We start from the raw sequence: 15445 nt of genomic DNA, 5'->3' as shown, positions 1-15445 counted from the left end.
TTGCGGGAGAACAAAGACGACTAAGCGATCTTAAGAGTGAGCAGCCAAAGTAGTCCCTTCAGAATGCTTAATCACAGCTCTGTCAACGCCTTTGTTTGTTTATTCCCCCAAATCTGCCACGTCCAAATGCACTTACGTTCCACCTGTTGTCATGGCAACAAAAAGGCAGATAAATTGCACTCTCGAAACCTGCCCGGAATGGCTCTCCACCCTGCTCCCAGCAATCCCCCCCCCTCCCCACCCCCGACTGTAAATGTACCTCTGCAGAAAGATGGCATTGTGAAGAAAGTTCTCAAAGAGCTTTAAAAAGACGCGATCATCCTTCTCCCGGTCCTTCTCCTCTGGGGTTTTGGGACAAACGCAGCATGGACCCTTCTTGGGCCCAGACAGGTCCGACTTGGTGGGCTTGGTGATCTCCTCCATATCGGCAAATCCCATCGCCGGGATCCGGATTGGGATCTTCAGATCTAGTTTGGATGAGAGAAAGTAGCTTTTTTTTCAATAGTTTCCTGGAAGAGTTCCATAGACAGGGCTACTAAATCTTGATACAGCGAACCTAAAGTCAAAATGTCTCTGAGGCAGGGGTGCCCATTTGGTCGATCCTGATCTACCGGTAGATCTAAGACAGGTCCCTAGTAGATCCGAGGAGTGTCGAGGAGAATAAAAACAAAACAACCAGTTGTGTGTCTTTGTACATGTTAGTAATACATTTTTTGTGTTAATGTACGCTGCACCCTAATCATTCTATCAGTCTCATTTTCACACAAAAAAATGTTTTAAAAATAAAAAAAAGCAGGTAAATCTTGAATTTACAATGGTGCGTGATTACTTCACCGGAAGTTGATAGCGCTCAGCAGTCTGCAATCAGAGCTGTTGCGGTCTATCTTTTATCGTCATTATTCTCATTCAGAGTTTGCTTCGTGTACAATTCACAGAGGGCACGGGCAAAGAATAGGAATCTAGCACTTGAAAATGGTACGTGTGAGCTACGATAGTTAACAGGCTGCAAAGGTGCTTCGCATGCCTCAGTTTCAAGCTGTTTCTCATCATGGCGTGCGTGCGTGCATTTGTGCGCGCGCGTGCCGGTAATGGTAGATCCCGGGAGGTTAATTGATCGAAAAATAGATCTTCAGTCCAAAAAGTGTGGGCACCCCTGCTCTGAGGCCATTCAAGTTGGAAATCCATTGGAGCTTTAGGGGAAAATATGACTCAAAAGTCTCACTAGTTTGCGTTCTGACATCAAAGGATTCAGTCTGGCCAAGTTTTGCACTTTGTGTTTTGTTAGTTTTTTTTTTTTTGTGACACTTATTCCAAAAGAAGGGCCAGCCACAATAAGGGATGTTCAAGGGGACCTAGTATTAAAAAACAAACAAACAAAAACAGACTTTTAATTCCTTGGTTGCAAATAGTAGGGTCTCTGGAGTGCCTGGCTGTGGGAAATTACACAATCAAGTACATTTTTGGTGAGCTGAAATTTTCCAAAAATGTGACTGTGAGCAGCGGTGTGGCTAATTTACATGATATTGCCTGTTAGAAAAATACACATTATGACTTTACTGAAAGACCAGATTGGGGCAGGGGGCAGTTGCACCAAATGCCTGATTGTGTGTAAATATGACTTCACCTAAGGAGAAACAGACATGTTGGTTGTATTTGGACTGTCTGTTTGAATGCAAGTTTTTATTAAATTGTATCTCTTGATATTCTCAAAGTGCTTGCAGTGTCTCTTGTCTGCTGAAGGAATCATATTTTCCTCTTCCTCCACCCGTGAATTGGCAACCGGGCCTTCGGACTTTTTGTTAAATCCGATCATATGATGTACTCATGTACTCAACGTGACTGCCAATGGAACATGCATGCGTACAAAGCAAGACATCGCATGGCTCCACTGTTGACGGAAATAAATATAGTCCCGCATGTCGGGCTTTCATTTTTATCATCATTTTTTTATCATCTTATATCATCAGAGTGGCAAGGTGGGAGGAGGTAGAAATATTTTGGGTGAATATGAGGCAAAGCTCCTCAATCTCCTCATTTCAAGGGGACATCTACCAAAGATGACATGACTTCCTGCTTCATTTTACAAGTGACATTGAACTAAGGTCAAACATAACGACAAAACTGTAACTCAAAACAACTGCAGATTTACAGACGCCTGTCAGTCATCTCCCCTGTGTTCCGCAAAATCGAGCTGTTCTATTGGCTTGAACGGTGGCATGTGTGTGGCCTGCTTTCGTTGGGGTTTCATCGGGTCACACAAGAGATTTCAAAATGACCTTTGGAGCAGTAGTTGTGCAGGTAGAGCTCCCGGTCTTCTGGCTGCTGCTGCCAGCGCACCAGGTAGTAGGTCAGGTTGCCGTTGGGGAAGAGCGGCGGCGACCACTTGACCAGCAGCTTGGTGGAGGAGTTGGCGTAGGCACGGGGGTCTTTGGGCACTGTTGGCACTGCGGCGGACAAGAACGGTGATTGCCAACAACTGTTTAATTAATATCATACAGTTGATCTACTTCAATGAGAGGTATTCATTTCTAAGCATTTTGACTTGCACTATTTTAAGTATTTAATCAGGTGACTTCACAAAATTCGACCTAACAAGTACATTGTAAACATAAATCGATATGTTTCATAAAACAATTGTATGTAAATTTTGCACACACACTGGATAGACTTTTTTGTACTGAACTTACCAAGATACAGTACATTCTAAATAAAATATACAGACATATGAAAAATAAAGCCATATGACCAAATGAAACAAAACTGTGTTTTCTTACAGTTTTTTTCTCACTAAAATTGCAGACTTTACGATTTGGAAATTGCATTTTAATACATTGCGATTTTGATTTTAATGTATTACTTGTTCAGTCCTAGTTTTTGTGCTATTTCCTTTGCACGTCATTAAAAAATGAGGAATTCACCTCAATGAGCTTTCTAGAATTAGACAAAGTTTTGAAAAAACAAACACCCAAATGTGAATTAATCGATACATTTCCGAGAACATCCAATTTCATGCCTTTCTGTGACTCTTCCAGTCTCTTGTTGTCCCACCACTTAACTTGTAGAGGTTCTTCAAATACAAAATGTTGGCCCGAGTTGGAAAACTCTGATCAAGAGTGATAGCAGCATACAGAAGTGGGACGTTAGTGTGGTGTCTGGGACTTACGCGATGGGCGCGTGCGAATGTATATGATGTCACTCTTCGCGCCTGGAATGTGTTTGTCCTCCACCCGTAGGGTAATGGCCTTGACGAAAACGGCATACTGGGTCCAGGGTTTGAGGTGGTGAATACCGACTTTCGGGTCAGTATTATTGTCCCGAGGAAGATCGACGTCCACCGTGTGCCAGCTGTTGGAGCCGCAACCATCCTGTCCGTCGAACTCGGTGATGTTCTGAGAAGGGCTGGCGAGGGAGCAAAAAAACACGGCCCCGAATGACATCTGCTCGTTCCTTAGTTCGAAAATAAAACTAATTCTAGGGTATGTCTGCAGACACCAATCCGACTTGAAAGAGCTTTTCTTAGCTCATTATTTACAAATGCGTATTTGCTGTCACTGCCAAAGGAAAAGGGGTTGGGGGGGGGAGAAAAAGCATTCCATGCCTTAAGGACGCCCTGGCAAAATTCTGAGCAGCAATCACGGTCGGGATGTAAGAAAATAAACACCGATGGTGCAAATACCAAGGCGATCATTATGAGATTTGAAAAAAAAAAACTAAACAAAACGCGCATAGTTATGCAAAGCAAGCTTAAACAAATGCCGTCCCAACATAGAATGGGCCTTTGTATCGAAAACCCTTCATCAAGCCTCAATGTTGAGCTATTTATACGTAATGACAGTGTGTAATACAGGATAATGAGCCGTCTTTTGGTGCACTTACGCCTCCTTGTAGTAGACCATGAAGCTGATAAGGCCTTTGTAATCCCGCGGCTGGTAGCGCTCCCATGTCAGACGGATGGTGTAGCTGGACGTGCTGTTGGACAAGATCTTGAGGATGTGACTTTCACCTGCAACGATAACAGAGGGCGATCGGCGAGACGTTCACTGACTGCCCGCGTGTCGCGGGTTGCCAGAAAAACTCACAGCTGGCTCTTTCGCCGTTGTTGCGGAAGTCGCCCTCCTCCGGCTTGTCCCGGACGCCGGTCTTCTCCCACATTGCGTGGATCTCGGACATGCAGAGTTTAGGATTTAGGCGGAAGAAGAGACGTCCCGCCCGGATGGTCAGATTGTGCTGGGTCCAGTCCCACAGGTTGTGAAGGTGCTGGTTGTTGATGGCAGAGAAGGAATACAACCTGATGCAAGACACAAAGGCACTTTTAAATTGGAGATATTGTCGAAGATGAATCATTTTACTCAATCCCTGCTAGTCATCAAAGTTCCAGTCCCAAATTTTGCTGCAAAATTGACTGAGCATTCAGGATGAACACAACATTGTTCGATGACAGCATGAACGTTTGTTTCGAGTGTTTTTCCTTCTTTATGAATTAACAGTAGACCACAGGTGGTTTTGACCAAAAACACTGATTACATGCCAAAAAGCTTCCTTGTGACAAAAACACAAAACAAAAAAAACATGTCAATCAGAACAGTGACTTTGACTTACTATTGCGTGCTTTGGTGACATTTCAAATTATAAAGCAACAACAACAACAACAAAAAAGACTATTAACTGTGAAACACGCTGTGACCAATGCTGATTGATCGAAAAATATTTTCTACCAACTACTGCAACACATAGCTACTCCATACATACACAGTAGATACTAAGATCGAGTATCAAGTTGCAACAATTACTCAACTTTCGTCTTGGCATTTATCCTCCTCATAAACAACGACTCACACCCTCATCTTTATCTTCAACTCAGAAGCTGTGCTGATCACAAATCCAAAGAGATCATATGCCGCCATCTGCAGGGATCCGTGTCATCTGTTCGTTATTACACTGAGGTAGGCGAGACCCACTTTCAAGCCTACTCGGTGAAAAATGTACTTGACGAACATGCTTAGTTGGTGGCAGTAAATGGTGAGTTTCCAGTTGAAGAAAATTAACATCCACAGCAGTGAATGAGTTAGGTGGTTCGCTTTTAAGAACGAAAAATAGCAATGCATTGTATTGGGGGAAAAAATGCATTTCCACATGTGTGACATGATTGGTGCAGGCCTCTCCCTGAGCGTTTTTTCTGGTTCACTGCAACAGCAGCACCGAAGACTCAGATCATGGAGTGCAAGTCTACATTTGCATAGGAGTTGACTTGAGATGATGCAGTCATATTTTCACTCCGTCCACTGCCTGGAACATACTCGAGCTCAAGAGCCGCGGAATGAAGGGAATGCCTGCCATCCTCAAAAGCCTTCCGCGGAATGAAACTCTACCCCGGGAGGGACTATGCGAAGGGGGCAACTGACTTTCCCATGACACCACTGACCATTAAAAAAAAAAGAAACATCCTCTTCTCATAACTTGTGATATCCGAGTGAGGAGGTGACTGATAGGCAGCAAGTTCCAGCTGTTTTCAAACTTTTTAAAGCAAATGTAGGCTTTATATTAATCATTTTTAATTACGTCTTAATGCACATATTGTCCTTTTCCAATGAAAAGCTCGCACCAGAGAGAGACAACCAAATTCATTTTATATAGTAAATATATTGTAGTTTAAAAAAACAAAAACAACACGCACGTTTTGTGTCATTTGTTTGGTCATTTACTTTAGCTTCATGCAAAAAATATATGTTAAAAAAAACCTCATTTATAAGGGTTAAAAAATACTGTAAGGATTGTGAATAAATTGGTAAAAATTACATCAAATTTTGTGGGGCTTTGTTCCCTACATGATGAATTTATTGTGCTGGGTTTCCTTATTCATCACAAAGGCAATCAAATTTTATTTATAGCGTGAATTTCATTCAATGCAACTGATAGTGATTCGCAATATTGTCATACAAAAAACACAACTTCAAATTTTAGGTATTTCACAGTGTGATTTAGACCCCCCCCCTTAAAAAATAAGCAAATCCGGCACAACAAATAGAAATATACAGTAAGAGAGAGCCTCCTCCTACGTAATTTAACTCATCATTTCACATTCGTCAAATGAGCGAGCCAGTCAGATGGCTTGAAGTATGAAAAGAAATCGTTGCTGGCCAGTAAACCACTCTATTTAAAACGTCGGCACTTCAAACCTTAATGTACAATTTCCAGGACTCACAGGAACACTGGAATCATTTTGATAAACATTTTCATGTCGCCAACAACTGCTGTCAACGTGACCTCTTGATGTACTTTATTCACACTAACACTCAATCGACAACAACTTGATGTACTTTCTTTGATAACGTTGTCAGAATCGGGTCCCTTCATTGCACCCCCCCTCCCCCCCCCACACACACAAGCCCTACTTGTCCATGAGCTCCTCCCCGTTGATGAAACGCAGACTCTTGAGGAAGGACAGGGATCCAAGTGTGTGGGAGTGACGAATCCTCACGTAGCCCGTCACCGTTTGGATCAGGCCCATGAAGCTCTCCAGCTCAGACGCTATGTTATCTGGGGACCGCAGACACACACACACACACACACACGCACACACACGCACACACACGCACACACACACACACACACACACACACACACACACACACACATACACAGCACATGAAAGCCATATTAGGACAACAAGCGGGGGACTTGTGATGCTGTGACGCCCACGCTCAACGCAGACGCCCAATTAGGCACTCGTGTGTTTAAGCTTCATCATATGAGACGAGTCATCCTAATGAAATCATATGATACATGTAGCACAGACTGTCAAATGTATATTAGGTGGCCCTGCGGGTTGGCCGACAGTTGCCTGATTGAAAACCAGCAGTCGCCAACTATAAATAAAAAAAAAAAAAACATTGAAAAAATTGCAACTGACATAGTTTGATTGTGGGGAATTGCTCAATTGCCATGTTATACTTTCTTTTTTTTTCTACACCGAGGATTCTCAAAGTGTGGTATCGGTACAACTCGTTGCCTGAGTACACTTTAGTCGTATTTAACTTTGAAGTTCAATCAGTTGCATTGAATCATTTATTAAGGTTCATTTTTGTGCGCACTACATTTTGATTGAATCATTATGTGCAAAAATGATTATTTCCCTATATTTAAAGGGCAGGTGCTTTTGTATTTGGCGAGCTAAGCATTTTTTTTGAGGTGGTGCCTTCACTTTCACAACAATGGGAACTTAAACATAAAATGAATCATGCGCCTTTCTGCACATAATTCATTTTCTTTGAAGCAAACATTTTAAAGCGTGAGAGAAGCTAAAATCGATATCAGGAAAGACACTTCAATTAATCGTCTGACCCATTGGTGGCCCTTTGTGAAAGTTTGTCAACCAATGGACATGACACTATCTAAAGCAGGGGTGGCCAACGCTTTTCGGACCGAAGAACTTCCTGTGGTGCAGATCATGTGCCACCATTGGTTAAAGGTGACCTGCTTTTTTTACATTTTATTTTCCAAATACTTTTTTTGTGTAAGTGAAACTGATAGAATGCGCTAACAAAAAAAATATTTATATTAATAACTCGCACACAGACCCACCATTTTTTCCCCCCCATTTCCCCTGACAACCCTCGTGATCGACTTGGGACCAGTACGTGGGCTACCGGTCGATCGCGATTTTCAGCCATTTCGTCAAGTATGCAGCTGCATTTGCAACACCAACTTATTTTTGTTTTCAACTTAAAGGACACAAAGTTGCAGCAGACGAGTACAGCCTGCACAATTTGTCCACTGGTCAGGCTTTGGGATGACCGCGTCTCACTCACTTCCTTGGCGGATGTTGATGTCCAGATTTCCGGCGATGACGGTGCAGTCCTTCAGGGACTGAGCGGCGTTCACAGAGTCGATGATGGAGGTTGAGCAGACCTTATCGCATAAGCCGTTACAGGCGCTGCACATCATCCTGGAAAGAGAAAGTGCAGAAATTCAGCGGAGGGATCAATGAGTGGCCAAGGGCAAGGTGTCATTGTGTTAATATTTTCTGTATATGACGGGAACTTTTGTCCCATACTCTGAGGACTTTGGTCCAACCTCTTGGATGTGAAAGGTCTCGGGTAAATATATTTATTTCATGTTCACAGCTAAACCTCACACTTGTATCAACCGGTGTGATAATTTTGCAAGCAGGTTCACCTTTGTGAAATATTGGAAGAAAAAAAATGGCCCCCGAAGCGAAAATTTGGTAGGCATGTCCATCGTGCGTCGACGCACCAAAAAGGCTTAAGAAGCCATGTCTGAATAAACACAGAAAGTTAGATATGTTTGTTTTGAAGTGGCCATTTTATGGTCTTTATGGCAGTTTCCGGGGTCATTTAAAGGTGAACCCCTCCCCGAGATGTCTGAATGCTACCAAATGAGACAAGACTAGACAGGTGGGTGATGTTAACTTGCAAAACTTTTGATTTTGCGCCATTGCAGTTTGGTTCCGCTTGGCAACAAAATTTGATGAATCGCCATTGCTTCCAGTGTCACACAGCTACATGAAATTTGGTAGGTGTGTCGATCATGAGAAGATACACCAAAAGGTCTCAAGAAGTAATGCCAGAAAATACACATGAAGTCCGCCATTTTGCGTGGAAGCGACCATTTTGGCCATTTCCAGACGCCTTTAAGAATTGATCACATCCCATGGATGCTATCGAATTGCAAAACATTTCAGTTCGTCATTGCGGCAAAGTTTGATGAGTCATCATAAAACACAAAGAAGTAGAAGTAAAAATTGTTATTTTGAAGTCCCTTTTAACTGTAATATTTCTGCACCCTGCCTACAAATGACCAAGCTAATTTGTCTGTTTTAAAAGCCAAATGTGGCCCTCGTGCACAAAAGGTCTCTCCATCACTGTTAGGATGTTCGATAGCACTTTTTTATTCACTCGAATACTCACCAATACAGATACTAAGTACCGATACAACTAATACTTTAGTTATATAACAATTTAAGTCACACGATGACAGATAATGATGAACAAAAACCATTCTGACTTTCAGTCGCACATGACGAAAAGAAGACCCTATTTGATGTCAGATTTATTAATTTTTTTTGCCTTAAGTAATGGTGGCTTTTGTATCGGCATCCTTTATGAGTATCGATACATTGAAATAAGGCTAGTATCGGTTCAATATTTGCCCATCTGACTGCCTTGTTGCCTAAATAGTGCTAGGTAAGAAAAAGACGTGTGTGTGTGTGTGTGTGTGTGTGCGTGCGTGTGTGTGTGTGTGTGTGTGTGTGTGTGTGTGTGTGTGATTCAAGGAGCACGCTACATGGCGTGTTCGAATGGGCACCACCTGAAGCGGAAGTGAAGGTGTTGTTCCTTACCGGTTGCTGTCATTGCGTGCAAAGCCAGAGGGGCAGTCAGGCATGCATTCGCCCTCGTGGATGACAAAGTGAACATCGCTGGGCAGGTGCACTTGGGAGCAAAGGTCCATGGTAATGCAGCGCCAGCCCTCAAACTTGTACGTGTCAGGCGGGCAGTCGGGAACGCAGCGGCCTTCGTGGTAGTAGTGGAGGCAGGCGGAGCACGCGGTGTCACTGTTGGCTTCGGTGCAGCTGCCCAGGCACTGGCTGTGGCAACACTCGCCCTTGTCGGTGCATGCCTGCTTGCAGTGGCTGGGACATACTGGAGGAGACACAGAGAGGACGGCGGCAAGAGATTAGATCACGGCACAAGAACCTCTTTTGTAAATATAGTCAGGAAATAGCCAAATATCGGCAGGTTGACAACGTAATCCATAAGTTATATTGCTCTTTTCTTAAATAAAATGGGTCACCACTTTAGAAGGTAAATTTAAAAAAAAGTGTGCAGGTAATTGTATACACTAAAACGTCGGTGAAGTTGCCCTCTCGTAAATAACGCAATAATGTTCCTGCAGACACGGGTGGGGAATAATCAATGACCTCGTGCGTTTCAAATCGAGCTTCGAGGCGTCATGAATAATAGAAACTACTCATTTGTTTGTTGTGAGGAGCGTAGTCGGGCGTTATCAATAGCGCACTTTATGGGGCTTGCTCAAGGCCTTTTTTGCACGGAATGTAAAACAACCATCAGGGAAAGGCAAGAGTTGAGACGTCATTGCCGCAAATGTAACCGCACATCCCCATGTAACCCCTCCCTTGGGACTAGTTTGTGTTGCTGTATGTATGTTTATGGTGTTGGGTTATTATTCCAAGACAAATTTCTCCACAGGGCCAATAAAACGGAACAACCGCGGCTTGGTGAAAGTGTAGAGGGAAATACACACACATAGCACACACACCATTGTATTTGACAGTGTTTGTAAAAAATGTTGAACTGGAACGACACTGAACTGGTCCCTGTTTTTTTTTTTTTGGTCTTTGGAGGTTGCACAAGAGCTGTGAGACAAATCGACAAGTAAAAGTGTGCCACTTGGTGATGACGCGCCAGCTCCATGAGTGGAAATACAACCCAAGTACTTCACAATCCTTGGGGTAGCCCCGCTGCCCAACTGGGAGTCGAATGCCAAGTATGGGTTTTGTAACCATGGCGACTAGAGTGGGTGACCTAGTGTAACGCAAATTATGACGTGAGCCTAAACAAGACGAATAGCACGGACTGTATTTACAGTCATGGAGGTGGCGGTCCATCACCAAGCGGCACACTTTCACTTGTCAATTACTGTCGCAGGTGTTGTGCAACCTCCAAAGCCCCCCCCCCCCAAAAAAAAAGGCCAGTTCAGTTTCACAAGCGATGTCGTAGGTCGAGTACTTCTCAATCCTTGGGGTATATTGATGAAAGTATGTCATCGGGTAAAAATATGTCCCGTCTAGTCACAAAACAAAGCGGAAATGATACCACGCTCATTTCCTTCCTTTGAAATGAGAGTCGGCTGTCGAGTTAATCTCGCCAGATGAATATTTCATGCAGCTTTACAAAACATCTGTGCAGCTTCACCATGTGACGGTGCACTACAGCAATGCTGCCGACTCCCAAATGTGTCAAATTCACTTTGGCCTCACGGAGCGGGAACAGGGGGTGCGGGAGGGAAGGCTTGCTACAACTCTTGTCAGTTTTCTCTGATATTGCCATTCTTTCTCACCATGAGTTAAATCGAATAGCAAAGACGGGGAATTCCAAAACGAGGGGGAAAACTACAAACGCATCCGATTGGATCTTATTTTATATACTTATTGAACATTACATTACATTACATTACATTCCCAACAATATAAAGTATGCCTATTTCACACAGAGAATCGGTGAGCGCATGATTGTTATGCCATGCATGACTGTTTTGACTACAACCACGTCTAATATAAAATATAGAAAATATTGTTGTGGGTGATTGTTTTAACAAGGGGCGGCCCGGTAGTCCAGTGGTTAGCACGTCAACTTCACAGTGCAGAGGTACTGGGTTCAATTCCAGCTCCGGCCTCCCTGTGTGGAGTTTGCATGTTCTCCCCGGGCCTGCGTGGGTTTTCTCCGGGTACTCCGGCTTTCCTCCCACATTCCAAAAACATGTGTGGCAGGCTGATTGAACTCTCTAAAAAAATTGCCCCTAGGTGTGAATGTGAGCGTGGATGGTTGTTTGTCTCTGTGTGCCCTGCAATTGGCTGGCAACTGATTCAGGGTGTCCCCCGCCTACTGCACGGAGACAGCTGGGATAGGCTCCAGCACCCCCCCGGAAAATGGATGGATGGATGGATGTTTCAACAACAAGAGTTTGAATGTTTAGCTACACATTGCTATGTGTTTGTTTTGCCGACAGAGGTGTATGATTGTTATCCCGAACCTGCTGTAGTTTTGGGAAAGATTCGTTCGACTACATGAGTGTGAGGTTGATAGACCATTGTAGCTTTGAGTATTTGTTTCAACTACGTGACTATGTGACAGACAACACATACTCATTCACTCCCAAAGACGTTTTTAAACGCCTTTTCACACGTGGTCCAGAATTGGCTCATTCAGTACCAGCCAATTACGTGAGCTTGTGTTTGTGGGATAACACTGCTTTGCGAGGGACTGTTTCAACTACACAAACGTGTGTTTGTTATGCTGTGCATAACTTTGTCTAATTTTTTTAACTACACATGACCGCACGGTTGATATGCCACACGTAGTTCTGATGCAGCTATTTGGACAACACAAGAATGTGACTGTGATGCAACAAAGAGCTTTTGAGAGTGTGTTTCTACCGCACAAGCGCTGAGTGCAGTGCTACACATGGCATGGATGTGTGATTGTTATAACGTACACAGCGTTGAGCAATTTTTCAAATTATATGAGCGGGTGATCGGTATGCCACACGGAGGTTTCTCTTTCAACCACTCAAGATTGTGGTTGTTACATCACACATTACTTGGCTTTGAGAGCTATTATTTTGACAACACAAGCCTATGATTGTTATGCCACAGGGAAGGATTTCAGAAAAATTCAAGGACTAGTGTCAAAGAAGTAATAACTCAAATAACTCAAATTTAATTAATTACGACCTAAACTACACTGTTCCTTTTCAAAGTAATCCTTCTTGTAGTCTAGCGCACTTTTAAATCCTCTGCCATGCTTTCATGCAACCCCAGAAGGAAGGACTCTTACGGTTTCCTCCGCAGCTTTGTCGTCACCACAATCTCGATTGGGTCAATGCCTTGATGACCACCTTGAGCTTGGTCAAGAGGAAAAGATCCCACAGAACACGATTGAGTGGCAAAGGAGGTTGCTCCAGCAATGTTAACCGTCGAATGCTGTGAACATTGTCGTCGTTATTATATTCTTACACTACATTACAGTCCATCATAATCAACCAACATACAAAATGTCCACGTAATTTAAATCCCATCAGAAGTCCTTTAATTTGACTTTGTGTTTTTGACTTTGTGTTTAAAGCAGCCAGATCAAAACTTTTTTTTTTCCCATTTCTTGGAATGCAACCAACAGAGGGCAGCCAAGACAAAGTATAACGAGCCTCCTTTGCTGGAGGCAGGACCCCCCCCCCCCCAACCCCTTATTTTTTTATTATTTATTTTAACTGCAGGGTCATCTCCGTAGATTCCTCAAGCGATAGAAATTCCAAACATGCACAGCAGAAGAAAAGCGGAACAAAGGGAGCAAGTCCTAAATCCATATAAGTCAACCCGGTTTCAATGTGTCACCAAACAAGCCGCGGTGTCAAGGATACAATTCTCTATTTATGGACGAGCCAAATGCGGCCCCGATTTCCACACTGGAAACGGCCAGGGCATTGTGGCTTTTCCACTGCTTCAAAGGAGAGAGACGTCCTGAGTCACATAAAGTGGCATCCTTCTCTTTTACGACCATAAGTGGATATTCAATTAGACCGAGATGGAATGGCAATTTGTACAGGCCAAAAAATCCTGTACATTTACAGTTCTTTGAAAAAAAACTCTGTATTTTGCCCAATTATTAATTTTATTTCAAATATTGTTTTTTTTAAGTGCCGTATATGTATTTTGTTAATTTCTCAAATCCTCAGGCCTGTCTTCGCAAAGTGCCATTAAAAAGGAAAGCAAGAGGAAGAGGAGGGGCGAGGGAGAGACTAGTGTCGAGTATTGTTTGAATGTCGCTTTTTTTTAATTGATTTTTTTAAAGTTTATTGTGAGGGAAGGTTGCAAAGCTTTCACCTCGCCAGCGGACTATGTGAAGGGTATGCACAATGTTCCGGATTGCGGAGAATGTTCATTCCATGTTTTACTACAACAACACAGAAACACAAGCAGCTTGTCCCGGCAATACAAGCAGTTGAAAACAAGACTTCAGGACGCATTTCAAAGTATATGCGAACCCATCTAGACCCACTTGCAAAAGGTGAAAAGGCGCAATATAGAAAGATCGTATAAAAACTTTTTTTTGAAAATTCAAATTTCTGAAAAAAATGTATTGTTGACTGTGGCTCTCCTTTGCCACATGAAAGGGCATTGCAGTCGATACATGCACTGTAAAACACAATGAAAAAAAGAGAAAAAAAAAGAAAAACGTCAGGTAGTAGGGGGTTCAAACCAATGAGGCTTTTTGCACAGCATAACATATTGATGCAAATTCAAATAAGACCCAATACATCCATCCAAACTTTGCTATCATAATGCAATAATGCAGACAACGTTGTGAACATGGTCAAACTATAAGCAGTGCATTTCAATTTGTTGCTTTTTGCATTGTGTCTTTTCATACTATTGGCCGGTTTGTGTTGCAGCTGGATGCCCTCCTCGAGCACACCACTGTCAAGCTACTACAGTGCTTACTCATAGTCTGAGTAGGCTGACGTCTATTTTAGCAAATGATTAAAACTCATCTACTCGAATGAAAATCCCCCTCAAAATGGTGAAAAAGCTCAGCATGGCCTGCTTGTGTCAGACAGACAGTATGTAATGAATCATATTTGACTATGGCCGTACTGAGGGGCGCCGGCAGCGGAGTGGAGTGGGCGGGTGTCAGGGAACGAGGGCGGGAGCTTCCTGTGGGGGCCAATGGAGGGCGGACAGGGGGAGGGTCTAATCCCAATGACTGACATGTTATTGAGTCTGGCGCAGAGGTGGTAAACAACTCTGGTCGGGGTAGATTTGAGTGCAGACGAGGGAGGAGGGAGGAGCTGTAACCATGGCGATTAAGCGCGGCTTTTACACAGATTTCAGTGAGGGGGTAAAGAAAAACCTGGGAGGAAAGAATCCGGGAAGAAAAAAAAACGTTGAGTCTCCCCACTTGCTGCTGGAGCTGGTGGGCTCAGGTTACTGGTAGCCGACAAGTGGGACATTAGAAAAAGTGGTATATAATAGCAGACAGCAGGCTGAGCTACCCCCCCCCCCCTTTATTCATCAGGCCACATCCTTATCCGGCAACCCAATCCTCCCTGGGTAACCCCCCCCCTCCCCTCCGCTCAGTTGATGGCGCCCCGTTGCACTTGTTTAAAACCACATCAGACCAGACAGCCAGCGAAGACGAGGCTTCCTCCGCTCTGAGCCAAAGGGAAACCACATCAGAGCTGAGGCTTCAGTTGCGCATCCAGGCTCGAGTTTCAGGATAGACGGATCCCATCTGAAATGCTCTTTTTCACCTCATCACATCAACAACATCACGTGACGCACTATAACGCAGTGTACGACGAGAGGTGCACTGTGGGAAATTAGCAAATCACACTCGAGCAGTTCAAAATACAGCAGGGCTTAGACTTGTAAGTCGACTGTCAAACTAAACATCAAACAAGGGAGAAGACCATTGATTTTATTTACTTATTTGTTTTTTGGGGGGGGCGGGGGGGTGTACCTGGAGATATTTCAAATACATGACTTGGCTCAATAAAGTTGTGAAGCACTGCTGTAATGTATCATGATGTGATTTCCTGAGGTGGCCGGGGTCTCTTCCACTCGCCTGCCCAATAAAGATCTGCAATGTGTTTTTCACCCAACTATGTGCTGGTGCTGTGTGTGCAGGCATGC

At 43.6% G+C, this 15445-nt stretch overlaps 1 protein-coding gene across 1 annotated transcript in view; it reads right to left on the bottom strand.

Moving 5' to 3' along the window:
- Positions 1 to 15445, bottom strand: part of igf1ra (insulin-like growth factor 1a receptor) — a 91769-nt gene that overhangs the window by 18991 nt on the left and 57333 nt on the right. Inside the window, exons 3-10 of the mRNA XM_052060527.1 lie at positions 9359 to 9659; positions 7809 to 7945; positions 6393 to 6537; positions 4080 to 4288; positions 3877 to 4003; positions 3164 to 3399; positions 2277 to 2444; positions 260 to 467 (exon numbers count right to left, since the gene is read on the bottom strand). Of these exons, the coding sequence (XP_051916487.1) occupies positions 260 to 467; positions 2277 to 2444; positions 3164 to 3399; positions 3877 to 4003; positions 4080 to 4288; positions 6393 to 6537; positions 7809 to 7945; positions 9359 to 9659 (1531 nt within the window). The remainder of the gene's footprint in view (positions 1 to 259; positions 468 to 2276; positions 2445 to 3163; positions 3400 to 3876; positions 4004 to 4079; positions 4289 to 6392; positions 6538 to 7808; positions 7946 to 9358; positions 9660 to 15445) is intronic.

The sequence above is a fragment of the Hippocampus zosterae genome, chromosome 3, assembly GCF_025434085.1.
Source record: "Hippocampus zosterae strain Florida chromosome 3, ASM2543408v3, whole genome shotgun sequence".
NCBI lineage: Eukaryota > Metazoa > Chordata > Actinopteri > Syngnathiformes > Syngnathidae > Hippocampus > Hippocampus zosterae.
Note: the sequence above shows the minus strand (reverse complement) of the source record. Positions and strands in the feature narration are given on the sequence as shown.